Source organism: Caretta caretta, chromosome 2 (assembly GCF_965140235.1).
Source record: "Caretta caretta isolate rCarCar2 chromosome 2, rCarCar1.hap1, whole genome shotgun sequence".
In the NCBI taxonomy this organism is placed as follows: domain Eukaryota; kingdom Metazoa; phylum Chordata; order Testudines; family Cheloniidae; genus Caretta; species Caretta caretta.
This window is the reverse complement of record NC_134207.1, coordinates 217,424,324-217,451,551: the sequence shown is the minus strand read 5'-3', so window position 1 is coordinate 217,451,551 and position 27,228 is coordinate 217,424,324. Positions and strand designations below refer to the sequence as shown.

General features: G+C 40.1%; 1 protein-coding gene across 2 annotated transcripts; it reads left to right on the top strand.

Moving 5' to 3' along the window:
- The first annotated feature begins 11 nt into the window (after positions 1 to 11).
- Positions 12 to 26,712, top strand: TMEM106B (transmembrane protein 106B). Of its 2 annotated transcripts, XM_048838253.2 has the most exons (8): positions 12 to 237; positions 6,838 to 7,059; positions 12,004 to 12,067; positions 14,425 to 14,584; positions 16,442 to 16,582; positions 16,672 to 16,721; positions 19,453 to 19,506; positions 20,754 to 26,712. In XM_048838253.2, the coding sequence occupies exons 2-8, from the start codon at positions 6,840 to 6,842 to the stop codon at positions 20,890 to 20,892; spliced, it is 828 nt and encodes a 275-aa protein (XP_048694210.1). In that variant the 5' UTR covers positions 12 to 237; positions 6,838 to 6,839; the 3' UTR covers positions 20,893 to 26,712. The 2 variants fall into 2 exon arrangements, with proteins under 2 accessions (XP_048694210.1, XP_048694211.1); XM_048838254.2 differs by lacking the exon at positions 19,453 to 19,506.
- Positions 26,713 to 27,228: the final 516 nt, after the last annotated feature.

Here is a 27,228-nt window from a genome sequence, read left to right as displayed (position 1 = left end):
TGAGAGGTTCCCCCTCCCCCCCGGGCGCTCGCCGCTGGGCCTCAGCCCCGCCCCTACGGACCGTCGGCCCTTAGCCAGGTGCCCCCTCCTTGCCGCGCCTGCGTGCTGCGCTCGCTGAGGAAGGAAGGATCCGGGCTCCCGAGCTCGGCGTCGTTGTTTCGCCCACCGCCGGGAGCCGGGCCCTGCCGCGCACGCAGCCCAGTTGCCTCGAGCGAGCCGCCGAGCCCGGCCGCGGAGGTGAGAGGGCGCCGAGCTGGGGCGGCGGCCGTCGGTGCTGCCGAGGGGGCGCCGGGCATCCCGGCGGGGGGGCCTAGCGGGGCGGAGCGGCCGGGCCGTGCCATCCTGTTGTGGCCTGGGCGGTGGGAGCGGGGCCTGGTGGGCCGGGGTCACTGAGTGCTGCTGGCCGGGGCGGGGGGCGCTGCTGGGGTTGTGCGCCGGGGTGGGATCTGCGGCCCAGGAGCGGTGTTGTCGTGCGGGGGGTTGTGCGCCGGGGTGGGACCGGCCCAGGAGCGGGGTGTGTGTGTGCGTGTGAGGGGGGAAGGTGGGCCGAGGTGGGACCGGCCCAGGAGCTGGGGTTGTGTGCCGAGGTGGGACCAACCTCCCAGGAGCGGGGTGTGTGTGTGGGGTTGTGTGCCGAGGTGGGATGTGTGGTCCAATATCAGTATTTCCTTGGGGGGGGGGGGAGGGGTAGGAGTTGTATGGTGAGGTAGGATGGGTGGCGCAGGACCTGGGTGTCGGGGTGTGTGTGCTGGGGTGGGACCTGCGGCCCAGGAGCGGTGTTATGGGGGGGGACGGGGACGACTTGTGTGCTGAGGTGGGATGGATAGCTAAGGCGTGGTGTTGTCATGCTGTGGTTTTGATGTGTGTGTTTTGTGGGGAGGTCTCCACCAGCTGGTTATTTAGGTCTCTGGTGAAATTAAACCTCCTGCTTCCTGCTATGACTGTTGGGGGTTGTGGGATTCAAATGTAAACACGCTATAGGCCCTGTCTGCGTTGAGGGCTATCTCTCTGTTTTGTCCACACGCCACATAAGTTTCAAGGTCCCAAGTTTCAAGTGTTTTCTTGCAACACTTTTTGCTGTGTACTTAGTGGATAGCTGAAGGCGGGGATTTGACAAGGAGTTTGTTAAAGCTTGTATATTGCACGTCATTAGAGGTGCCTACCCAGGCTGAACAGACTTGTGAATACCAAGTCATGTCTCTTTTCCTCTTCTACCTTTTATATCTTGGGAGAGTTTGTAATAGTAATTAGTAATCCTCAGCTGATAGAGCAGGCAACTGCAATAAAATGGCTTTTAAAACTGGGTGTATTATCATTTTGTTTGCTTTTTTAGAGTGGCATTTTAATTTTGTGTATAGTAGAGTGAAATAAGAACTCCACCTTTAATTTGTCTTTTAAAAGAAAAGTTGCATCCATTTAGGCCATGTCTATATGTACAGTGGTGCTGCTGGTAAAGACATTAAAAAATGAGCGGCATAAGCTGTGTTGGCGGGAGAAGCTCTTCCACCGACATAGTGCTGTGCGTATGAACACCTATGTCAGTGTAACTTGTGTCACTCAGGGGCATGAATTAACCACTTGCTGAGTGACATAAGTTATGCTGATATAGGCTGTAGTGTAGTACTAAGAAGTATTATGTCTAAGGAATTGACTACAAATTAGAAGCCAGGAATTCATGTGTTTAATCTTGGTTCTGACACTGGTTTGCTGTGTAGTTTTGAGATCAGGCAGCTCCCCTAATTGCTTTTTTTCTGTATTCTCATCTACAAAATGTTACGGTTTTTTAAATCCCATTGTATTGGGGTATTCAGAATTGATGTTTATAGATTTGAGGTGTAAATATTTAAGTTATAGATGGAATGGTAGTTTTCAGTTACAGTTGGCATTTGAATCTTCTAATTAGTTGCAGTTGTAGAATAACAGTTGCAGGGATTAATCCATGTCCTCTGGATCTAAAAGTATGGTCCCCTGGGTATGTCTACCTAGAGACTGTGCCTTTCAGCATAGGCAGAGAGACTCACACTTGCTCTGACTGAGCTAGCATTAAAAATAAGTGTGGACCTTGTGGCACAGGTCTGAGGCAGGTGACTGGCCCCATCCACTGCACATGGTGCAATGTCCATGCTGCTATTTTTAGTACAGTGCCTCCAGCAGTGCTAGTGTGAGCCTGTCTACCTGCTCTGAGTGGGGGCATGTTTCCAGCTGCAGGGTAGGCAATAAGCTCTGTTGCCTGACCTAAAGAACTCAGGCTCCAAGGCTCTGGCAGAATCATAAAACTCTCTAAGTGGACTGATGACAACAGAGGGGCAGAGACATCTTGTGTAATCAGTGAATAATTTAGTGAATTAGAAACTATTTCTGTGTTTGCTGACAAATTCAAATTATTGTAAATTTGTTATTTAAATGGTTTGTGTGAACATATTTCAGTCTATAAATTGTTCACAAACTACTTGCTGCAGCTTGTGCTGTGGATGCTTTCTGTTTATAATATGCTTTGTGTTTTTAGTCATTTGAGTTGTGTGGTATTTCAGCTCCATTATTGGATCATGCCCAGATCCTCAAAGCACATTCAAAATGGTTGAAAGAATACCCATATGAGTAGGTTTCGTTATCATGAATTTTCTTGTGACTAAAACTAGGCGTGTATGAATACTTGCTAAAACCAACAAAATGGGTCATGAATATTGACACACGTTCATGATTTTTAATTCAAGCAAATGTCTGTGTACACCCAACTGTAATGATGTAGTAATGCTGCTGGGACCATCAGTAAGATATCAGTGTAAGTAATGTATGACCTTTTTCTGTCCTTTCCAGTAGGTTTTACCACCTATTGAAATAATATGAAAAGTCCAATACAAAAGGAACGCATGCAAGGTCTCAAAATACTACATATTCTATATGGGACACCTTATTGTATAACTGCAGGAATGGAGTTCTTTTATATTTTAGATATTTTTTTCTCTAGTACCATAGTGGAAATTAATGGCATGATCCTGCATTTCCTGCTAAAGCAAAATTCCCTTTCGGTTCAATGGGAGCTTTATCTAAATAATTTGTGCAGGATCAAGCTGCACATTAGTGAGTTTTTCAAACTCTGTGGAAGACTGTAATCTAAGTCATGGTAGTTGATGTGCTACCTTGCATTAAAGATTGATAGTGGTCAGGGTGGATTTGATTTAAATCACTAGTCAGGAAGACTCAATTTAATCATGGTTTTCTACATAAAAGTGCATTTTTGTTGATAACCTTAATACATATTCTTCACAACTCTGATAGATGTAGGTTTCATTTTTAGAAGGTACACACTATACATTTTTAAACAGTGATTTATTTTGAAAACTTTTCACATTAGTTTTACAGCTATATCAGAAAATGAAATGGTTGGTTATTTCATTCACCAAAGGTAATTGAAGCAGATATTTATGAAGTCATTGGGAGGTGAACTATCTCCAGTTCAACAGGTTAATCATTAATATTTGGAGGATTTTCTTGCCATGCTGTATTAGGAGGAGAACATCACTGGACAGACATTTAAATTGTTTTATTTAACTAAAACAACGTTGCATATTCTGGATTTTTTTTCTTCAATGGCAAACTTATAATATTTTAACACAACAAGCGTATGTCCCTTGCTTCTCACATTTATCTCCAGACTTCTTTTTCTTGTGTAGATCTATTCCACCCCCAACAATCTTCTATTCACTGAACTTTTTGAAACTTTGCACTTTTAGAGAGAGGTAAGGGATTGACTCTGTGTATGCAAATTTGCAGAGGGACAATAGAGTTGAGGTCTGGTATTTCTCACCTCTATATATTTATATATTTATTTATTTAAAACATTTTTTTTTTGTTAACAAGCATGTTACCTCCGGGGAGACAATTCCTCAGTTTGAGAACTGCAAAACTAAGCATCTCTGACGGTATCTTCTAGACTGAGCACTGAGTCCCATTGATTAGATAGAAAGATTAACCTAAATAATCTATACATAAACTTGTGGAACCCCATAAGACTGGGTCCCTAATGCATGAACTATTGGAACTCATTTACAAAACTTTTCTTAAACATTACATGAATATATTGTCTCATACTATAGAATTAGGATTTATAATCCCTATTCCATGATGAGATATCTTTGAGCTATACTGTATCTTAAAACAATTTTTAGATAGTTTTTTCCCTCAAAGCTTTTTATCAAAAAAATCCGATTTAAATTAAAAAAAAATCAGATTTTTTTTAAACATTAATTTTTATCCACACTGATAGTGATAGATTATATAATCTTACTACTAGAAAGGTACAGACACTTGCAAATTATTTCACCTTGGAGTCATTTTTCTGCCATCATAATGCTCCTACTGTTTAGCCTGGAGCATAGCCATACACCCACTATTTAGAGAAGGGGTGGGCAAACTATGGCCCGGGGGCCGCATCTGGCCCTTCAGATGTTTTAATCTAGCCCTCAAGCTCCAGCCAGAGAGCAGGGTCTGGGGTTTGCCCCGCTCCACGCAGCAGCATTTCCCTCTCCCCCTGTCCCCTGGCTCCTATGATTAGGGGCAGCCAGGGGGCTCCACATGCTGCCTCTGCCCCAAGTGCCACCCCCACATCTCCCATTGGCCAGCAGTCATGGCCAATGGGAGCTGCAGGGGCGGCACCTGTGGACAGGACAGCACACAGAGCCGCCTGGCCATGCCTCCGCGTAGGAGCCAGAGTGGGGACATGCCGCTGCTTCCGGGAGGTGCTTGAAGTAAGCACCACCCGGAGCTTGCACCCCTGACCCCCTCCAGCCCTGATCCCGCTCCTGCACCCAGAACTCCTCATTTCTGGCCTCACCTCAGAGCCCACATCCCCAGCCGGAGCCCTCACCCCCTCCCACACCCCAACCCAGGGGTTGGGAGGATTATTCCAGTTAGAGGTTGGTACAGAAAGTAGGGGCCACCAGCAAGGGCTGAGACTAATGTACTGGCGAGAAGTCCATGCCTTTTTACTCCTCTCCTTGCTCATTAGCTATCTTCCTGTACCGTGCTTGGTGGGGTGTGAGGTAGAGGGATAATATATATCTGCCTCTGTTTTCTAAGTGTGTGAAACTTCAACTTTCTTGCAGTCTAGGGATAGAGGAGTTTTCAAGTTAATATGCTTTTCCTTTCCATCCAATTTTCAGCCTCCTGATGGATGCAACAGGGAAGTGGAGGGCCTTCACTACTCTACCCCTTTCACTGTTTCCTGGTATTTGCAATGTTTGAGGGTCCCGTAGCACTCTACCAATCTCCTAACCTCTGTTTTTGTATCCTCCACCCCCTTGAATATCTCCCCTGTCTGTCTCAGCTGTTTATAGGGTTCCTGACCAGTATAAGAGTGAAAATGATGCAATTCTTGTCAGTTTCACTCATGCCTATAGGATTCCAGGGATAGCTTTCCATTTCAATCTTCTTCATTAGAAAGCTAGGAGCACCGGTTGGGGGCATTAACACAGTCTGTAGATACAGGAAGATAGCCTTATATATGGAAACTGATTTAGAGCTATTTTTGTAATAATAATGGCTAAACATTTAGGTAATAATTAAATGTTAAATTCTGTAGAAAGTGATGTCTTTGGCTCCTGACTCTTCAAGCAAAGTTCCCTAGTTGCCCCTGGTGAGTGAATTTTCAGGCTTGGAATACAGATTTGTTATGCATTGCTGCAGATAGAGGGCTCAATATTTTATTTTAAAGTTTTTTCCAAAAGCTGTTTTTTAAAAAAGATTAATTAGAAGTATTTTTAAAGTAAGTAATTATAATCTGGATGACATGGTCCACCCAGTCATACAAATGTTAAAGTTGGTCAAAATTGGGGTTTCAACTCTTGTAGTGTTGATTTGAAAAGCAGGCTGAGTAGAAGGCTGTAGATTAAGGGTGCCAAACTGATTTGTTGTAAAGGGCCAAATTCCACATTTGGTTTTCTGTGGGTTGGGGTATAAATTTAGGACTTCATTTTCCCCCTTAATCTACACCATCCCCCACTGATGTCAGTGGGATATTTGGATAGAGATCCTTTTCAGAATCTGGCCTATATGTGAAAACTAAACTTTTAGGTATTTATGTAGTACTTTATTATTCAGCAATGCTGAACAGGAAGCTCTTCTCCCCTTTGTCAAGATTTCTGTCTCTGCCATTGTTTTCTCATCTTTCCTTGCCTATATTCTTCTCTTCTGTCTCCTGGGTTATTCCCCTTTACATTTCTTTCCGTGCAGCAGCTCCTAAATCCCACCTTCCTTGGCGTTTGGCTTCACTTCCTTCCTCGTTCTTTTTGCTAAAATGATCAGCACTGAAGTAATTAATGTTGTTGCTGAAATGTTATAATTGAATTTTAGAGTTGATGTCCAGTTAGGATAATAGGGTCTAGGGGCATTCACACTTCTTAGTCGTTGTTACAGGCTATTTGCAGACTCAGGCAGATATGACTGCAACAGTTATGCTCAGTTATATTTGGAAACTTTTCCTTTTAGTGCTCCTAGTTGCAAATATTACTTTTAAAAAAAAAAAAGTTGCCATTCTGGACGATCTGAACGTTGTGTGCCATATAAATACAATTGTAGGGCTGGATGGATCCTGCAAGTTATATGTTTGACTTCTCTGCTGTAGAGCTTCAAAGTGACCTCTGTTAATTGTCAGTTGTTTAATTTCGGATTTCATCTTGTTTTATTCTGACTTCATTTTATTATGAATTCCAAATGAATTGGGTTCTTTTAATTCCTAAGCAATGCAGTATTAATAGTGCCTCTTAGGTTTAGCAGAAGACAGTAAACCATTTTTGATTGTTTTTCCTAAAACATACTTCTAACTTTCTCTACCATTAGACATGGGGAAATCCTTTTCTCACCTGCCTTTACATACGTGTAAGGAAGATGGCTATGATGGAGGTACGGCATCTGAAAACATGAGGAATGGATTAGTTCACTCTGAATCCCATAGTGAAGATGGAAGAAATGGGGATGTGTCACAGTTCCCATATGTGGAATTTACAGGAAGAGACAGTGTCACTTGTCCCACTTGCCAGGGAACAGGGAGAATTCCACGTGGTAGGTGTTATAGATAAAATTAAGCATATTTCCTTGTAAATGAAACTAATACCCTGCATCCAATAGCTACAATTCTGTAATTGAAATTTGTTTTTCTCTTCTATTTCTGCACCACCAAGCCAGTCAGATTGAGTGCGATGAATCAACATTTTATAAATTACCTTTTTAATATTTGTATCAGAGAAAATCAGTGCAAGACTTTAACCTTGATTTGCTCGTGCTTATGGGCTCTTAACTTTCCTTGTATCTAGGTGTTTTATCCCTTAACTATATTGAAATGACTAGGCAGAGTTATACAGAGAGACATTGTATGAGGTCTCTCACTGGAATATATACTGTGATAATCGGAGCCTGCACCCTTAAGAATATTGTTCTCACTAACCTTTATTTTTAAAACATGTGATTCAATTCAGAATTCTAACCGTCCATCAAGTATACGATCTTCTGATTGTTTTTTCTGTTAAATGTTTTCAGCATACATTTCTATTTAACAAAAATGGTCAGATTAGTTTTGTGAAGTAACAATTTTGATGATTGATGTGTAAGCTTGTACTTCATCATACATATTGGTCCCAAACATTTAACAATTCTAACTTTGCAGTTTTATACAATAACTTGTCAACAGTTATATCAAAGCTCTTTATAACTGGTAAATAGTGTGTAGTTCCCATTTTATAGACGGAGGAATTTAGGCAAGGGTAGGTATAATATGGTCTTTTGACTATGGTAAGGAACTGTGGTACAGAGAGTCTGGCGTAATTCTTGCTTAGACAATCTGTACCTTAAATTATTACACCTCTTAAAATGACCTACAAATACTTGTGAAAAATGGCCTTTACGGAAACTACATTAGCAGATAGAGCATTTTCCTTTTAGATGTCTTTTGCATATTGTGTTAAAAGCTTTACTTCTCTTTCTCTTTTAAAAAGCAGCCTTTTGTGCCTTTGAGAAGGCTGTTGGACCTCTTTAAATAGTACCATCAATAATTCTCAACATACATTGTATTCTGTTTTTTAAAATCATAATTGAGGGATTCAGCTCTCTGCAGGCTGTTATGCTTTTGTGTATTGTACATACCACAAGAAGAGGTTTTTTTGAAAGCCATGCATTTTGCATGCATTGAATAGTAAACATCAGTTGTGGCTTGGGAAAATCTGTTTAAATAGGTAGTCTGTGTTTCTGGACACAGAATGATTTTCTCCTGTGACTGCATTGTTGGATGCCCCTTGTTACTTCTCCTTTCCTTAAAAGAGGATGCCCTTGTCTGTGCATGCTGGAGCTCCTGACAGTATTGCTGCAAAGGTCCTCAAAGGTATATTTGATCAGGAGAGTGAAATAGTTAATGGGACTTCATCATATGGTGGTGTTATCCTTTCTACCTGACATTCCTTGGAGAATTTCTTGCTAGCTAGTAGATAATGTGAGAATATGGGCAAAGTCCAATATCTAGTGCTATTGAAATTCAGCATTCTGGTTTAAAAAAATATTCATGCACCTTCAAGTACTCTGGTGTACACTGCTTTGAAAATATAAACACTTTTAAAGTGCTAAGTATTCTCTATCTAGAGCTGTCACAAACTAGTTTTAAGCTGTACCCTTTATTATGGTGTATTTTACAGATATCATTTGGAAATGTTCAGCCTCAGTCCTAAAACCAATTCTAGTTAGCCTGGTCAAATGAGTAGTAGATGCTCATGTCAAAGCAAAATCCATCTCTTCAGTAGAAGACTTTTTTGATGACACTAGAGTTCTTACTGTGTGTTAGGTAACAGGAGGTACAATCTTAGTGAAGACCAGAAAGTTGTAGTTTTAGATGTTCCCTTTAGGATTTACCCTGACCTTCTAATATGCGTGAAAATTATAACTTGTCGTCACTAGCATATTACCATGTGTTAGCTCATCTTTTTTTCCTATAGAAGACACAGCGTTAGGTGTACTAGCCCCATTTTGATCAAATTCTATTTTTGCAAAGTATAATCTTCCTAAAATTACTCTTGCATCTTTAATTTGACAAATTATTCTTCATTTCCCCTCATAAAAATGTTACTCCTGGGGGAATTCAGCACCACGGTGGACGCACAGAATTCATGTGTCCCACAGAACTTTTTTTTCCACAGAAAATACATTCTGCCCCAGAGGTACTGCAGTTCTGCCTTTCGCCCACCAGAGGACACTGTGGTGCCAGAACAGCCAGCAGCATGAACACAGCCTACTGTTCTGGCACCACAACATCCGCTAGTGGGCAAAAGGCAGAACTGCAGCACTTGTGGGTCATAATGTAATTTGGGGGTGGGAGGGGGGAGGAGAAATTCTGTGAGTGCTCAGTGGGGCAGAATTCCCCCAGGAGTAGAAGTTCATCACAGAACCCTGCCTGCGGAGCCAAGTTAGGACAGACAGAGTGGGACACATGGGGCTGCTGGGGCAGGTCACAGACTGTTGTTCAGAATGGCTTGGGGTGGGGGGGGAGAGACTGGGGCTTGGGCTCAGAGCTAGTGGGGTGACAACGTTGAGCCAGGGGCTGAATGTGAGTGGAGGTGCAAGGCCACATGGGGACTGAAGAGGGGAGGCTGCAGGGATATATGGGGATGGTGGAGGAGACTGCAGAAACCCATGGGGCTGGGGGGTGTGGGGACGGAGCAGATATGCGTGACTGAATGGGAGAGACTTGGGGTCAGCCAGGGTCTGCATGGGGGAGGCTCCCCAACTCCCTAACAGTTTCCCCCACCCCCCAAAAAACCCCTGCTCCATACTTCTCCCACCCATACCCAGCAACCCTCCAGGTTCACTCCAGGCTCCTTCCTCCTCCCTCAGCTCCTCCATTACCCCTGACTCCCCCAAGCCTTTGTAGTGCTTCTGACGGGTGCAAGAAATACAGTTCTGCATTGTAATCTAAATGAATTACTCAAAATTCTGTATTAATATGCCTAGTAAGGAAACTATTTGTCAAAAAAAAATTACCAGATTCTTTTTTTTTGGTTTGTATTGATATACTTGCTGACAGATATTTAGAAATAAATTACCATAATAATTGAAATTGGCATGATTATATTTTGTCAAAACACCACAATATGCAGAATTTTGAGAATTTTAAAATACTGTGCACAGAATTCTTAATTTTTTGGTGCAGAATTCCCCCAGGAGTAAAATGTTGTTTTGGCATAGAACGGCTGCCACATTCTACTCCAGAGAGAGCTGTATTTCAGTACTGGTTAGAAGTCCTTGTTCAAGTACAGTTTGTGAAGCATTTCAGAATCTTCTGGGAGGAAAGGCTCCAAAACCATTGACAAAAAAATCATTTTTTAAAAAATAGCAACAAATTTGAAGACGATGTAATTTCCAACTAATATCAGTATCAGTGTAGTGGCTTACATAAACCTAAAAGATTTAACATCATTAGGCATCACATCTGGCCTATGTCCTTCTGTTTTTGTAGTTTTACAACCATATATTTTTCTCTCCTGTTGCCATGTGAAAGACCCATACAAAGGGCTGTCAAATATTTCAAGTAAACAAATTAAATAGAAATGTTTTTAATCATCCTGTTATGGTAATACTAGGTGGTGTTGTGTTAATAGATAACACTTACGTTGAGGATGTTTCTAATATATAATGTTTGTTTAGTAAATCCAAAATAGAAAATTGTTAAACATACCCTTATTCAATTTTTGCATTAGGGTGACTTATTAAACCATTTATTTGGTTTGCATGTCTCATACTAAATATTAAAATGTGAACTAATTAATGAAAGTCTGCAATAAAATATTTTCATTAGAACTGGCTAATAGAGTGAACTGGTATTTTAAAATTCAGTGTGCTAGAAAATAAGATTTCAATATAGGTAACAAAATTTTGAATATAGGAGACTATATTTCACAATTGGAATTACGAGCACAACGTACTTGGATTCATGCTTTTGTTAAACTGTAGCAATCATATGGAATTTGTTTCTTGTCTTTTGGCGAAATGCAGCTGTTCAACACAACGCAGAGTAAAAATAAAAGTAGCACTACAATACTTTTTTTCACAAAGTTTGAAGACTATATTTAAACAATCACATGACTATTTTTTTCGGTTTCTCTCAAACAAGAACAAATATTCCAGAATTTTTCTCAAACCTTTTACCGTGTTTCTAGCTCTTCACACAAAGATTTTTATGCTCTGAGGAAACTTTGTGTGGCTTTGTTTTTGTTTACCCAGTCATGAGTCTATAACTGAAAACTGTGCAGAGAAGAGGCTGTGGGTTCATAAGAAAAATGTAGAGGTCTGTTGGTGTGGACAGGAAACCAGTGTGCTTCAACTTATTTTAACCTCCCCTTGCAATACCTTATCGCAAAAGCTATGTTTGAGCTGAATGGTGCCATTAATATTTAGATATCTGTGATTAGGCTCCACACTTTAACCAACTATTGTCACATGCTGTGTTGCTACATCTGCCTTATCTCCTCTCCTGCTGCTTGTACAACTTTCACATTAAATAACCTACATACTTTCAACTTCTCTTCTATGCAAGTTCTGCTTGTACTTAGTATTCCCATGAGTTCATATAGCATCTAGTCTAATGAGCCCCTAGTTCTGTTTGGTGCTTTTGGTGACTAATGCAATACAAATAATTGTCTTCCAGAGAAACCAGTATTTCGTTTCGCTGCCCTGTCAAAAAATTGCTTCTTAACTTTTCTTCTGAGATAAAAGCACATGTCCCTTAATACACCCACAGATTGTTCTGTTACGGGAAATTAAAAGGATTTTTGTGTAGTCTATGAAGAGATGTTCCATACCTAAGGACACTTTCCAAAATGTTGTTTTAATTACTTTTTTATTAAAAACAAAAATCCATCATGAGGTGCCATTATATTCTGCTGGAAAATGCTGTTTGCACTGTTTTTGTTTAGAGATAACTAAGTCCACCTAAAGATATTTCTGAAAATTGTTCTTGTATATTTGTAGGGCAGGAAAACCAGCTTGTGGCTCTGATTCCATACAGTGATCAGAGGCTGAGGCCAAGAAGAACGTAAGTTACAGTAAGAATATGAATGTATGAAATGATGAACTTTTCTTTTGCTGATAAATTGCATCACATTTAGCATCAGAATATAGATTTTTTTTTTTTGTTTGTTTAAACTAACTCGCAAAACATTAACAACAGAGCTGCAGGGTAGCACAAAAACCTGTTTTTTAACAAGGTATTTTGTAGCACAGTGCATAATGCAGTACAATATCTTTTGGGCTATAGTTATATTGAATTATTAACATTTTAGAAGACTGTGGCTGTATATTGCTTGAGAATCCAGTAGCCTTTACTGTAGACCAGGGGTGGGCAAACTTATTTTTTGGCATGAGGGCCACATTGGGCTTCTAAAATTGTATGGTGGGCCGGGTAGGGAAGGCTGTGCCTCCCCAAACAGCCTGGCCCCCGCCCCCCTGATTTCCCCCCTCAGAACCACCAACCCATCCAACACTCCCCTGCTCCTTGTCCCCTGACCGCCCCCTCCCGGGTACTCCTGCCCCAACTGCCCCCCTGGGACCCCATCCCCTATCCAACCCCTCTTGCTCCCTGTCCCCTGACTGCCCCGACCCCTATCCATCCACTCCCCCTGGGACTCCCACGCCTATCTAGCCCCCCTCCACGTTCCTGGTCTGCCGACTGTGGGCGCCCCCCGCCCCTGGAACCTCTGCCCCATCCAACTGCCCCCTGGGACTCCTTGCCCCTTATCCAACCCCCTCGCTCCCCGCCCCCTTACCATGCTGCTCCGAGCAGCAGGACTGGCAGCTGCACCTCCTGGCTGGAGCCAGCCACACTGCCGCGCTGCCCAGCAGGAGCTCGCAGCCCCACCGCCCAGAGCGCTGGTGGCACGGTGAACTGAATGAGGCTGCGGGGGAGGGGCTGGGCGGAGCCTCCCTAGCTGGGAGCTCAAGGGCCAGGCAGGACTGTCCTGCGGGCCGTAGTTTGCCCACCTCTGCTCTAGACAAAGGGCAAAGTAGCTTTTAACCTGAAGGCAAAAGGCCAGATTCGTTGCCGCCGTAAGGAGACACTACTTCACTGTCGCATCTAACTCAGCAGTGAATTTGGCCCACTGTTGTCAAATAAGTCAATTGCTGTTATATATTTCTTTAGATAGTTTCTTGGTCATCCAGTGTCAAGGATCAGTAAACTCATCGTTCTGGTCTAGCCTTTTTTGTTGCTGCTTTCTCTATTAAATTTATTAGATCTGCCTATGTGTTAAACCAGTTGAACCTTAGTGATTTATGATGTATTTTATGATAGTGACCAAAATGTTTTGGATTTTTCTGTAATAGACTTTTATTTTCATGTATAGCAGACATTAGAAATCCTACAATACTTAATTTGGCAACAATTATTAACAAGTACATGGAAATATTAGTGAATAGAGAGATATTTATAATTCTTTTAGGTTTGTCATCTCTCTGCTAAACCAGTCCCAAGTTCTGATTTCCAACACTAATGTGTTTTACTGAAGCTGTAGCTTTTTTTAAAAATGTACTCATTTATTTGCAAGTATACCACTCATTTTATAATACTGAAAAATGGCGATACCATTTTTATAGGGATGTGAAAATTGTCACATTCTACAACTTTAATTGTGAGGACTTGAAGATTATACTGTGAGGTTAAGAATCATCTAGATATGGTACAATGGTAGGTCAGTTCTGAAGAATTGTTTATTGTCCAAAACTTGGAACAAATTTGCAGTTTTATAAAGCCGTATTACAAGGCTTTATTTCATAGGGTTTGCTTTTTTTCCCAAGAAACCAAAAGTCACAGTTCTTAGTTAAACAGACATTTAAGCAAACTAGTAGCATTACTATTTAGCTTTAGTATAAAATATATTTTCCTGTAAGATAAGGTGCCTTGAAAGGCATATGGGAGCCTCATTCTCATATATGACAATATTTCAGAATTTGATTTCCTTGCTCTCTCAGTTCTGAGGGTTCTATTTCAAATTAAGAGTATTTTTTGATTGAGGTCTTTTTCTTAAATTGGGCTCCAGAATAAGGTTAAAAATTTTAGACCAGAGCATCCATATCTGTTGAAGTTTGAGTCACTAATTACATCAATTACTTCCATAATTGAACTCTACTTGAAAGCAAAATTAACCTACACGCCAAGATTTTTCTTAAATATAATATGCAGTTTAATTGCTCTCAGCTTAAATGGAATTTAAGGAGTTAGAGTGAAAGATTGAGACAGACTGGATTAAATATCTTGATTTTACAGAGGAATGCTTATATACTTAAAAAGAAAATAAACTATAGGAAAGGAGCGGTTTGAATTTTATAACAAATCACTTTTGTTGGTAATATCACTAGATTAACAGGTTTTTTTTCGTTTTTTTTTTTTTTTTCCAGAAAACTTTATGTGACTGCTTCTGTAATTGTATGCTTACTCCTTTCTGGGCTGGCTGTATTCTTCTTATTTCCTCGTTCCATCGATGTCGAATACATTGGAGTGAAGTCCGTATATGTCAGTTATGAAACAAGTAGGCGCATAATATATCTAAATATTACGGTAAGACAATCTGAACATTGTGGTAAAGTGAACAGTAAACTTGTGTAAATAGTTGCCCCTTAAAACACAATGTATGGATCCAGTCAAAAATGCTTTTATATAGAATTTTACTAGGCACATAATGTATATCATTTATTTGTAAGCATTATGACAATGTTTACCCCAACGGGATTTTATGTGGATTATAAAGATAGTGACAACTGTTCAGGTGGTCAAATTCTCTCTCCAGTTTGCATACTCATGGGCTGCTACCCTCAGTTTACTGTGAGACTTTCATCTGGTCTGGATCTTTGGGGAACAGTAGAGGTCTTACAGTGTGACTTAGAGGTAGAAGCTGGGATTTTTCCTGATCTGCTTTGGGAGGGTGTGCCAGGATTCTAGGTCTACTATTAAGAAAGATATGCCTTCCTTAAGTCTATACCTGTACTTCACTAAAAATAGTATACAAGGTGATTGCAACTGTTGAGGTGGATACCTCTTAAAATGTGACCACCTAAAATGTAAGTATCGTAAGTGTTTAGAACCAGCATGCTGAATTGGATAGAGTAGTGAACAGGGATGGCTCTAAATAATTTGGTGCAAAGGTGGTAGCATGCTGGAAGGAGGCTAAGAAAAGGGGCTACTCTGTGGATACAATAGCTAAATGCTCCCCATGTAGTGTATGCATTACAGATCCACGTTCTCCTGTGAACTGGGAAAGTAGATTCAGTTTTCCTTTCTCTCACAAATCTTCATGGAGTTGGAATCTTTGCTGAAAACCCAGTTGTTCATTTTATGTGAACAGAAGTGAATTTCCTGTTACGGCCTGCATAAATTAATGAGCTGACAGATATTGCAAGGGAGAAAATTGGGTATACTTCTACCACACTCACATTCTTGCCATTTAAGACCTTGTTTATCTTATAAGAAATGAGATTTAGTAAAAATATTAATTAACATTTGTGAAAACACCACTGTCTCTGCCTTCACCAGATGCTACCTAGTGTTTTAAAACATGTTTTAACATGTTGGTTCTCAGTACAAATTTTTTGGTGGACTCGGAGTGTGGCCACCAACTTTGGCTGGTAGCCGCTCTCATATTTTTTTCCCCTAAAGTACTTGATTAGCTTTAGGAAAAACAAATAAATAGCACATATACATGTCCAAATCCTTGTAATTTATTTAAAAATATCACTTTTCACAGCAGCCTTACTCAGCCCTGGCAAGTCTGGGGACAAATTAAACCTGGGTTGGGGTGATGGGATGGGTGAGTGGCTGGGGGAGGCAGGCAGGGGCTGGAGCCTGAAGCCCTGTGGCCGGCTCCCAAAGCCCCACGGCCAGGGGACAGAGCCCGGGGTTGGAGCCTGAAGCAATGAGGCTGGAGCAACAGGCCTGCTGCTGCCCTGTCACACCAGGGCTGAAGCCCAAAGTCTAGCCCCATCACCCCGGGAAAGTGGGGAACTCACCAATTGCCTGCTCCTCCTCCAGTGTTGTGCCCCAGGTGTCTCCAGAGCGGGGCAAGGCCCAACCCCTGCTGGCAGCCCCAGTAACCAACAGTGCAGTCCATCCAGGAGCAACAGGGAAGGGCCGCTATTTTGCCACTTCCTCTCTCCCACCCCTCCATCACAGCTGAGGAGGTTGTGGCCGCAAGAAAAGCCCCTGATGGCTGCATTTGAGAAACACTGTAACTGTTTAGATAATATGTTTAGAAAAGTATGCAGAGTTAGATAGATAAAGCAAAAGATAATTTATACAACTACTTCACTTTGATATGAGACACTTCAATGTCTTCTACTCAACAATTTTCAAAATGGTTATTTTTCAAGAAACTCATGATGGGCAATTCTAAAGTTCTCTTTTTATTTTATTTTATGGCAGAACACCCTAAATATAACAAACAACAATTATTATTCTGTTGAAGTGGCAAACGTTACAGCCCAAGTTCAGTTTTCAAAAACGGTTATCGGGAAGGCCCGGCTAAACAATATCACCAACATTGGTCCACTGGATATGAAGCAGGTAAATGTGGATATGTTTTTGAAATGAGCCATATTTGATCCTGTGTTTTCTGATCATTTCATTGAATTATTGTTGGGGTCTTTTTCCAGATTGATTATATGGTGCCCACAGTCATACAGGATGAAATGAGCTACATGTTGTAAGTGTTTGACTTTTAAAATACGTGTGTGTGTGTGTGTATACAACATTGTACTAATGATGCTATATATGGTGCCCACTAAAAACTAACATTTACCACATTGCTGTACTTGTGCTATATTTGGATTAGGAATTACTAAATATACAGTAGTAAAGCAAATACTGCTTTTTTATGAATGGTAGACAGGAACATGGGCATTGCTGTAGTCAATCAGACCACTGGTTCATCTACTTTAGTTTCCTGTCTCTAGCATTAGCCAGCACCCAGTGCTTCAGAGAAGGGTGACAGAATTCTTGTAATGGACTAATTTACAATAATCTGCTCCAAGAAAGTTTTTTTCCTAACTAACTGTCTGGCTGGGAGTTGATTTATGATGCAAACATGAGGGATTATATCCCTTATATTTATCCTCTTTGGACTATGGATGTCACTACGGATGTACAATGGTGTAATTCCTGTGGTTGCAATTGAGGAGACAATTTATAAGCATTTGTTCATTTATAACTTCAAAAAAGAAATGTATTTGGGTTGAAATTTCAGTTGAATTTTGTAGTTTGGTAAAACTTAACTCTGCCATTTTTGTTACCATAATATGAAGAATCTTTTGTCCATGAACATCTTTCAGATGAGCTTTTTGTATTTAATTCATACACAGTCAAAAAAAGTTTCAATTTGATACAACTGTAGACACCAATTGCAGGGTCTAAGCCATAGTACTCAATGAGAACTAGTGTCTTGGTATGTTTGGAGAAAATTTAAAAAAAATATTGCTAATAAACATTAGAATAAATGTGAAATACAAACTTAGCTTACAAATGCTTAAACACTTGTATTTTCTGAACTTTTTAAAAGAATACATACAAGTCTAATGATTCAAATACATAACTTAGCTCGGAATCTTACTGCCATAATTATTGTTCATGTTTCTTAATGTCCAAATTTAAAATGGGTGGGCACAAAGAGTTAATCAAAAAAGCCTGCCAACCTTGTTGACTCTTTCCCTTGCAACTTTGCACCAGGAGTCCGGCAGAAATCTTAGGCTAGCTACACTACAGAGCTTACAGTGGTACAGCAGCATCGCTGCTAGTGGAGATACTCTAAGCTGAAGGGAGAGAGCTCTCCCTTTGACTTAAGGCCTGGCTACACTGGAAACTTCAAAGCGCTGTGGTGGGAGCGCTCCCGCAGCAGCGCTTTGAAGTGCGAGTGTGGTCGCGCGTGAGCGCTGGGAGAGAGGTCTCCCAGCGCTCCTGGTAGTCCACCTCCACGAGGGGATAAGCTCCGAGCGCTGGGAGCCCGGCTCCGAGCGCTGGGAGCCCGGCTCCGAGCGCTGGGAGCCCGGCTCCGAGCGCTGGGAGCCCGGCTCCGAGCGCTGGGAGCCCGGCTCCGAGCGCTGGGAGCCCGGCTCCGAGCGCTGGGAGCCCGGCTCCGAGCGCTGGGAGCCCGGCTCCGAGCGCTGGGAGCCCGGCTCCGAGCGCTGGGAGCCCGGCTCCGAGCGCTGGGAGCCCGGCTCCGAGCGCTGGGAGCCCGGCTCCGAGCGCTGGGAGCCCGGCTCCGAGCGCTGGGAGCCCGGCTCCGAGCGCTGGGAGCCCGGCTCCGAGCGCTGGGAGCCCGGCTCCGAGCGCTGGGAGCCCGGCTCCGAGCGCTGGGAGCCCGGCTCCGAGCGCTGGGAGCCCGGCTCCGAGCGCTGGGAGCCCGGCTCCGAGCGCTGGGAGCCCGGCTCCGAGCGCTGGGAGCCCGGCTCCGAGCGCTGGGAGCCCGGCTCCGAGCGCTGGGAGCCCGGCTCCGAGCGCTGGGAGCCCGGCTCCGAGCGCTGGGAGCCCGGCTCCGAGCGCTGGGAGCCCGGCTCCGAGCGCTGGGAGCCCGGCTCCGAGCGCTGGGAGCCCGGCTCCGAGCGCTGGGAGCCCGGCTCCGAGCGCTGGGAGCCCGGCTCCGAGCGCTGGGAGCCCGGCTCCGAGCGCTGGGAGCCCGGCTCCGAGCGCTCTTTAAAGCACTCAGACTTGCTGCGCTCAGGGTGGTGATTTTTTTCACACCCCTGAGCCAGCAAGTTAGAGTGCTATAAAATGTAAGTGTAGACAAGCCCTTAGTTACTTTAGCCCCCACAAGCAGTGGTAGCTGTATCAGCAGGAGAAGCCCTCCCGCCGACATAGCTCTGTCCACACCAGAGCTTAGGTCGGTGTAACTTGTGTAGCTCAGGCGAGCAGTTTATTCGCACCCCTAAGTGACATAACTTATACTGACTTAAGCTGTAGTGTGAACGTAGCCTTAGTGATGTGTTGAGGCTTTTCTGTTGTGCTTTCTTTGCCCATATCTTGAGATTTAAATTGAACTATTGGTTACAGAGCCCGGCAATCCCCTGCTTGAAATTTAAATTTAAATTGCAAGCCTATGACTAAACATTTGTTGTTAAAATACAGTCTTTCCCTTTCCTCACTTTAAAAAGCAGTTAACAGGAAAAAAAAAATCTACAATTATATAGAATGACTTTTTGCATGTAAACTTAAAAAGGGATTTGTGTGTAGAGAAGATGCCAATATGCTCTATTTGTAGCAACTTTTTACTAAAAATATTTTATAGTTAATTTACATTAATAGCAGCTCTTCATACTTAGTTTTCTTTAAAGACCAAGGAGCACATAAATATCCACTCTATTAGAATTTTAGTTATTTAAAAAGTATTTTAGCTTGTTAAATCTTACCACTTGATTAGTCTAATTCTGGTTTTGTTATTTCAGTGATTACTGTACCTTGCCATCTATTAAAGTGCATAACATAGTAGTCATGATGCAGTAAGTATGGATCACTTGTATTTGTGCATAAAAGTAATTAGTGAAGCCATTCAGTGTATTTGAAAAAAATTTCATCTACAATGTTCTTAAATATGGGGGGAAATATATTCTATGTAAAATGAATAAACATTCTAATTTATAATGTGTTAAAATTACTAAATGGGTCATCGTTCCTTTGTATGATTCAGCTTCTAAGAAATTGTTATTTGCTGTGTAAATGTGATCTTGCCTTAACATGGAGCCTGGAAGGGTGATGAAACTTGCACAGCCAATGCCAGTGCTCTGTCTGCTCTGTGACCGGAGACCTTTTGTCTCCAGGACCATTGGTCTGATAAGTCATATTTGCTAAATTAGTTTTTAAGAAAGCCTTTAAAATAAGTTATGCTCACTTGCAGGCATGGTTATAGTATTTTTTTTTTAATTTTAAAAATTACGGAAATCTCACTAGGTTTTATAGTTTAAACCTGAAACTGTCCCTTACCCATCTCTTCTCCACCTGTATACATTGTCTCTGTTTTCAAGCTTGCTGCCAGTTTCTTGTGTTGGTGTGAAGACCAGAGGTGTTGAATATTTGGATGGTTTGGATGTAAATATTTACCTTTCCTTTGCACCCAGATAATAAAAAAATAGATCAAAGTTTGGGCTTTTACAGTTTTGTCTTAATAACATTGAATACAGTCCATCATGACTATTTTTAAAACACAAAACTCAACAGGATATGCTAGGAGTGTGTTTTATGGATCAGATCTTCAGCTAGGGTAAATTGATACCACTTCATTGGTTTCACCATCCTCTCCAAGTATAGTGTAGTCACATATAATAGTAGCTCTGGGCATGTAGTACAATATTAACTTTTAATTAAAATTTAGCTAGCCACTAATGTGAAATAAAAATTGCTTATATTTATATAAACTGTTTTAAAATTTTTTTGAAGAAAATGACAGGTTTCAGAGGAACAGCCGTGTTAGTCTGTATTTGCAAAAAGAAAAGGAGTACTTGTGGCACCTTAGAGACTAACCAATTTATTTGAGCATGAGCTTTCGTGAGCTACAGCTCACTTCATCAAGTGAGCTGTAGCTCACGAAAGCTTATGCTCAAATAAATTGGTTAGTCTCTAAGGTGCCACAAGTACTCCTTTTCTTTTTGAAGAAAATGTATATCTGATTTAAAATACTGATCATCTCACAAATTCCTTTTCTGTAGCCTTTACAAACCAAACGTCTCTTCTCTTTTTGTCTGTATTTAAGAGTGACAGTGACGACCTCTTACTTTGGCCACTCTGAACAAATATCCCAGGAGAGGTACCAGTATGTAGACTGTGGTGGAAACACGACTTATCAAATGGGCCAGTCAGAATATCTAAACGTACTTCGACCTCCACAGTAAAAGTGGTGGAGTGGATGATGCAGGAAGAAAAAGATGGCTGTTGTTGCTGCCAGACTTCGTCTTAGTAGAAACGTTGATCAGGTTTGCTACTATTTAAAAGGGGTGTGTGTGTGTGTGTAAAGTTTAGCAACCCTGAAGGGTCTGTTCGCTTACAATACGATCTGCGGGAGGAGGAAAAGTGCAAAATGTATATAGCCACAATTGTTGAACAGTGTATTTCCCCTTCTGTTTACTTTTATGATATGTAGATATTTCTGTCGGATTGTTTCATTACAAAAAATGCATCTTAAATTTTTAGACAGAGAGCTTGGATTATTGCCTACAGCACAATGTGGCTACAAGATTTTTAAAGTAAATGTGCATATATTTAGCTGTATAGATGAAACAATGTCACTAAGGAACATTTGTGAGAGAGGAATAAATATATAAGCTAAAAGTTATTTACTGAGAAATGAAACTATAACACAGTAGTACAGATCAAGGCTTCTATTTAAGTCACCGGTTTCCTTTAGAGTGTCTGGATATGTCTTGCATATGTGGTAACTTGAGAATGCATTAGTAAACTTACGACAATACAGCTTTCTTTGTATAGGAATTCTGTTTTAGATATGCTTCCGTTATAGGTTAACTGCTTGATTTACCCCCCCCCCCCCACACACACACACACTCCTTAAGCACAAACAAAACTGTTATTGACTTGAATGAAAGTTTTTGTTTTCCTTGAATGTGGAATTTTGGATCTGGTGTTAAGTTGGCTACTGTTCATTTGTTTTTGTTTCTACCTCCTCTCTGCCCGTGTCCCAGGATGGGAAGTTATGGAAAATGTTCATTACATTCATATTTTTAAAAATGAATCATGCATATGACACAAATTCATGACTGCTTTGCAAAATTCATCACTTAGTTAAAGAATGTTGAAGTCTCTATTGGATAATGAAAAATATAAAATGCATAAAGTTACCATTTCCCCCCCCCCTTTTTTTTTTGTAGTAGTAGTTTGGAGTACAAGTGTATCACTTTCAAGTTTACACGTAATCACTTAAACAGTATACATAGGAAATCTAGATATGGCTTTTGGGCAGCTAAGTGTAAACTGAAAATATAACTAATCATAATTGCTTTGAAATATAAAGAATGTGTACCTAAACTACTTGTCAGTGTTAACATCTCTCTCGACTGAATAAGCAGTAGTTGCCCAAATCCTCTTGAGCTGTCACACTTCACATTATGAGATTGGAGAGTGACTTTTTTTTTTATTTATTTATTTTAAAGTGCAAGTACCTATGCAAACACTAAACTACAAGAACTCAGATGTGGCTACTTTCTGATAACAAACCAAAATAGTCCTGAGTAAATGTTTTCAGTGTCACTGAATGCCAGGTATAATTGGCCGCAGAACTGTGTGCTTGTGCATTTCACCTTATGAGGAGCATAATTTAATTTATGTTTAATCTTAACATTTCTTTGATTTTTGGAGACTACTTTTAATGTCTTTAAAACACTTTTTTGTTCTTTTACTTCAATCCAAATAATGTCTTCAGTTTAGTTAAAAGAATCCTGATTTAGTTAGTTCTAAATTGGATAATTACAGGTTAATGTATACTGTGCTATTGAGTGGTTAGATTGTTAAATTAAAATGAACAGTATTTTTAAATAACAGGTACTGCCGCTTTAATGCTTCCATATCTTTCTAACATAGGATATTAGAAATACAAATCCAGTTCATTGGCAGTAGTGTTATATTCTAAAGGTAACTTTTCAGTTAAGAAATAGTCTGAAAGTTTAAAAATGTAATTTTGTTTTTTGTTCTTCACATTTTTTGTTATATGGAGCTAAACTTCACAATTTAATTTAAAAAAAAGAAAAAGAAAAAGAAAAAGTTACTCTGCTATAAGTGATGGTCCTGCTAAGGGTTCTGCCTGGGTGCGAAGATGTGCCTGCCTATATCTCTTTGCGTTATTGGACTCTAAATCATCACAATTCTGTAAAATAGTGCTGGTCAGTTCACACTGAACCAGAAGACACAATGCTGGCATTTCAACACCAAGTTACTTTTTGCCGCCTTAAAAATATTTTTGGTTGTGGGTTGTAAACTCGAAAAATGGTGTAAAATCCGAATCAAAAAAGTTTTACTGAACTTAATATAACCTAGTGCTCTTATATACATAAACATTTAGTTGCAAATGCCCAGTCTTTGACCATGGCTGGCAGTAACAAAGCATGCCTGGGGTGGGGGTTGGTGATTGGTGATACTAAGATGGCTGTGTGCGGAGCTTGTACCAGTATTTGTGTGGAGCAGCTAACTGCTGACAGTTAAAAAGGGCTGATTTCTCAGCCAGTGACTGGGATATAGAGAGGCTCTGGCCAGGCCCCTGTGCCAGCAGCAGAGAGTAGTGTGTGGTAAGAGTTACCACCTCTAGAGCACTTTGCCACTGCAGGATCTCCCTAAATCATGGTGTATTTCTTTCTGGATCTGGCCATGCCAGATTTAAGGCTACAACCTGCCAATGATACAGTGCAAAACATTCCATGAGCAAAACTGTGGGTTCAGAAATAGACTGAAACTCTTATGCAATTTTACTTCTACATAAGCTTCTTGGTATTGGCTATTTTGAGAAAATGATCCATTAATAAAATGTGTCTTTCTGTGAACAGTGCTGTCAGTGGTAATACATCTGTGTAAAAGCTAGTTACTTTCCTTAGGCTAGTCCAGCTAAGAAACTTTTGGTTCAAGATGACAAAAATGTAGAGTTCTTAATATTTAACTGCTAAGGACTTGATTCTGAAAAAGGATCTACCTGAGTGTATGATAGGGGCTAATGAGCGAGTTCTTATGCAGAATCAGGGCCTGAAATAGTACAAGAAACGTAGGTTGGAAAGCATTCCCTTTTCATAGAAGCCCCAAAAGCTACTAATTAGGTCCATAGTGAAGCATATCCTTGTATAATTTGGTTTGTAAAATGCTGATTTATTTGGCCACAAAGTCTCTGAGGAGATGATATGCAATTTAAATTAAGGTGCTTACTTTGTATCCATTGGAATGTGTTAGCTTGGAAATGACTCTGGAACTGCGATGTGGGGTGAAGGGAGAGGCTAATATAAATGTATACTAGAACAGCTGATACCAGATGTATTTGGTTAAAAATGACCCATACACTTACTCTTAACTGGATTGATCTCTTCTTCTTAAGGCTCATTTATGTTGTTACATGTATTTAACTTTTTAAAGAGAAATTCAGATTATACTGAAAATCCACTCTTTTAATCCCAACTGTTTGGTTGCACTTGAGGAAACCTAGAAATTAGTCCTAATTCTCTTGAGCTGAGGAAGATGAATATCCTAACTACAACTTGGACTCCCCACTCTCCCAAAATGTTTGTGTAATTTTCTTGTAACTTATTTGTAACTTGGTGCTATAATGTAAGACATTTTCTTTTTAAAGTTGCACTGTTGTAATGCAAACAATATCTCTGGTATAGTTTGTCACTTGCATTTTCATAGTTTTTATTCTGTAGCAGATCTGTTGCACTCTAAAATAGAAACTCTATTGAAATATGACTGGGATGATGTAAGCTTCCTGGGGCAGTGATCACCTCTTTATTCTGTGATTGTACAGCACCTAGCACAGAGCAGTCCTGGTCAAATACCAGGATCCCGGGCACTATGGTAATACAAATAATAAATTATGTGCAGTTATGACATTAAACAGAAAATGTGCTTTTAAAACATAACTGTCAAATATATTCATTGTTAGAAAACTAAAAGCTTAATTTATGCTGTGGTAAACTGCATGGCATGTTAGGTCAATAAGCTACTAGACACTTTGATCTGTTTCTAACTAGAAAAATTGAACCTGTTTAATTTAAAATGTTTAAAAAAAGAAAAAAGTATTCCACAAACACTGGAGATCTGCTGCTTGAATACACACTAGAGGAATTCCAAAGGCAACTTTTGTTCTGAAAGACAGAGCCCATGATACGTTGTTACTCATGAATTGTGGGGAAAAAATGCCTTCCAGATGTTCCACCACATTTGTAACTTGTTTCTTCATCTGGAGACTCTTTGGTAGAAGATTGCATAATTTTTAAAAATTATGCAATGTGGAGGTCAGTGTGCTTTAATAATTTGCTATGCAGTATAGTTTGACAGTTTTAATGCACTTCTGATGTGTGTATTACCTTAATATTAACATTGCTGATATATTTAGCAACTTTATTTTAACACACACACTGATCAACTTTGATACAAACTGTCCTTGAAATTCTCCAAGTGAGTAATCTGCTAAATAGTAGTATAATTCAAAACATTGTTTTTGTTTTTTACTGTACAGTGACTAGAGCAGACTACTTACCAGCGAGGCTTTACATTTTCATCATGGACTTAGTGCTACCAGCTGATTACTGAAATATGTCCTTGGAAAGGGTGAAATGATTGAGATGTTTGGAGGTGGTGTGTTGAGTGTTACAGGCAAAATGTTTTTAGTTGCCGTTGTTAAAAGCTGAAAAATATAACATGAAGTTCTCTTAAATGTGTGTAACAAGTCTATAACCAGAAAACATTTTGTAAGTTTTGTCTGCCAATAACCTGGCACCTGACTCCACAACCCATTTATTATGTGTATATTCCTGTTAACTTCAGTGGGACTAGTTAATGTGCAAGAGTTAATTACATGAGTAAGGTTTTCAGGATCAGGCCCTTGGTTGACACTTGTCATAATTTAAGTAAAAAATAATCCAAAATACTACATGTCTGGCAACACTTTAAAGAAGGTAGGTTTCCCCTTCTAGAAAAGGAATATATCTTAAACTGTATTAATCAGAAATGTGTTGGGATAATAAGTAACTAATAAACTTTTTATTCAGCATGTTAAAAACATGAATTTAGTGTGATAGGAGGTCTAAAGGTAATAGTATTCATTATTTAGAATGATTTTTAGGTCAGTCTTGAACTGTCTTGCTCACTGGAATGGTAACAACTAGATGCATTACAAAAACATCATACACTGTTTCATTTGGGAAACCCTTAAACCCTAATTTAGTTAATTGGTTATACTGACAGGGTAAGAAATCGTAGTTTATTTTCTGCTGGCCATGGAATTCTATTCTTTTATGGGCCTGCTTGGGACATGGATGTACTTAAGATTATCAAGAACCCATCGTTATCTGTCAGAAACAGTTCTTAATTGGTAAGAAATGTGGAGAGCAGAGAACAAGCCCCAGTGTGTGGGATCTGTGAATACCAGAAAGTATTCCCTAGCCTGGATTAAAATGCTGAGTCACTGCTTTAGGTATTGGTAGTGCACCGGTAACTATACTGCCATTTGTCATGGTTGATGATGGGGAACAAGTCTACAGTTTTGGTGTAGTTGTCTATTGGACATTAAAGATTTTACATTATCTATTTATTAATTAAGCCACTTAATTACTGAGTCCTTTAATTTTGTTTTAATAAGTAATTTTCCACCAATTTAACCACTATTAGTGTTCATTGTACAGAAAATGCATATTGCTAAATATATGTATAGAGATGCTAATAGGTGATAACTATTTTTGTAATATAGAAGCTGTAACTGTTGCTTTTGTAATTGTGTGGCAAATATAATCTGTTTGCATTCAGTTGATCAAGCATGGTAAATCTTTCATATGTCAGTGTATTTGGACATGCATCAGTTGTCTTAAAATGTTAGTAAACTGAGGGGAATATTAAGTTATATCACTATTTGTGTTTAAAGTTCTGAAAGGGACTTCATAATGGGAATTTTAAAAGGAATTGTGCACTCGTGGAAAGAATGCTATTAAAAGTTAATTTTTGAAAGTAAACTTGGATCCTGTAGCTTTTTAATAACTAACTTCAATCCAGTGTTTTCTAATAAAATTGATTTTCTCATGTCTTGAGTTTTCATACATTAATGGATTAAGTTTCATAGTGTTGTATGTACATCTGAGGTTCTCTAGCAGCAAGCCTGTATGAGCCTGAGGATCTACTTTTTTACCTGTTAGTTTATTTTAAAAGAAACATAATTGCTAAATTGGATTACTTTAAAGCTAAACAATACACATTGTCCATTATGCTTTAGTTTACCAAGTTGATAAAGGAAAATTCTATAACACCAGTGTATGAACAATAACTTAAAGGAAATGAAAAATAAAACTTATTCAAAATAAGTCTTGTACATGGTTTATTAAAATATACTGAAAACCCTTTCTCATTCTTAACACTTTCCACTCCCTTCCCCCCCCCCCAACATATAAACAGATTAATTTGTCACTAATGCCATTAGTCTGGTTTCTAAATGCACTTCCACTAACGTCAGTCCAAGAGTTATTGTCTTAATG

Excerpts from the sequence above, each read along its gene's own strand:
- TMEM106B (XM_048838253.2), top strand. The coding sequence starts at position 6,840 with ATGGGGAAATCCTTTTCTCACCTGCCTTTACATACGTGTAAGGAAGAT. Across the intron at positions 16,722-19,452 it reads GATGAAATGAGCTACATGTT|TGATTACTGTACCTTGCCAT; the intron begins GTAAGTGTTTGA and ends TTGTTATTTCAG. Across the intron at positions 19,507-20,753 it reads AACATAGTAGTCATGATGCA|AGTGACAGTGACGACCTCTT; the intron begins GTAAGTATGGAT and ends TCTGTATTTAAG.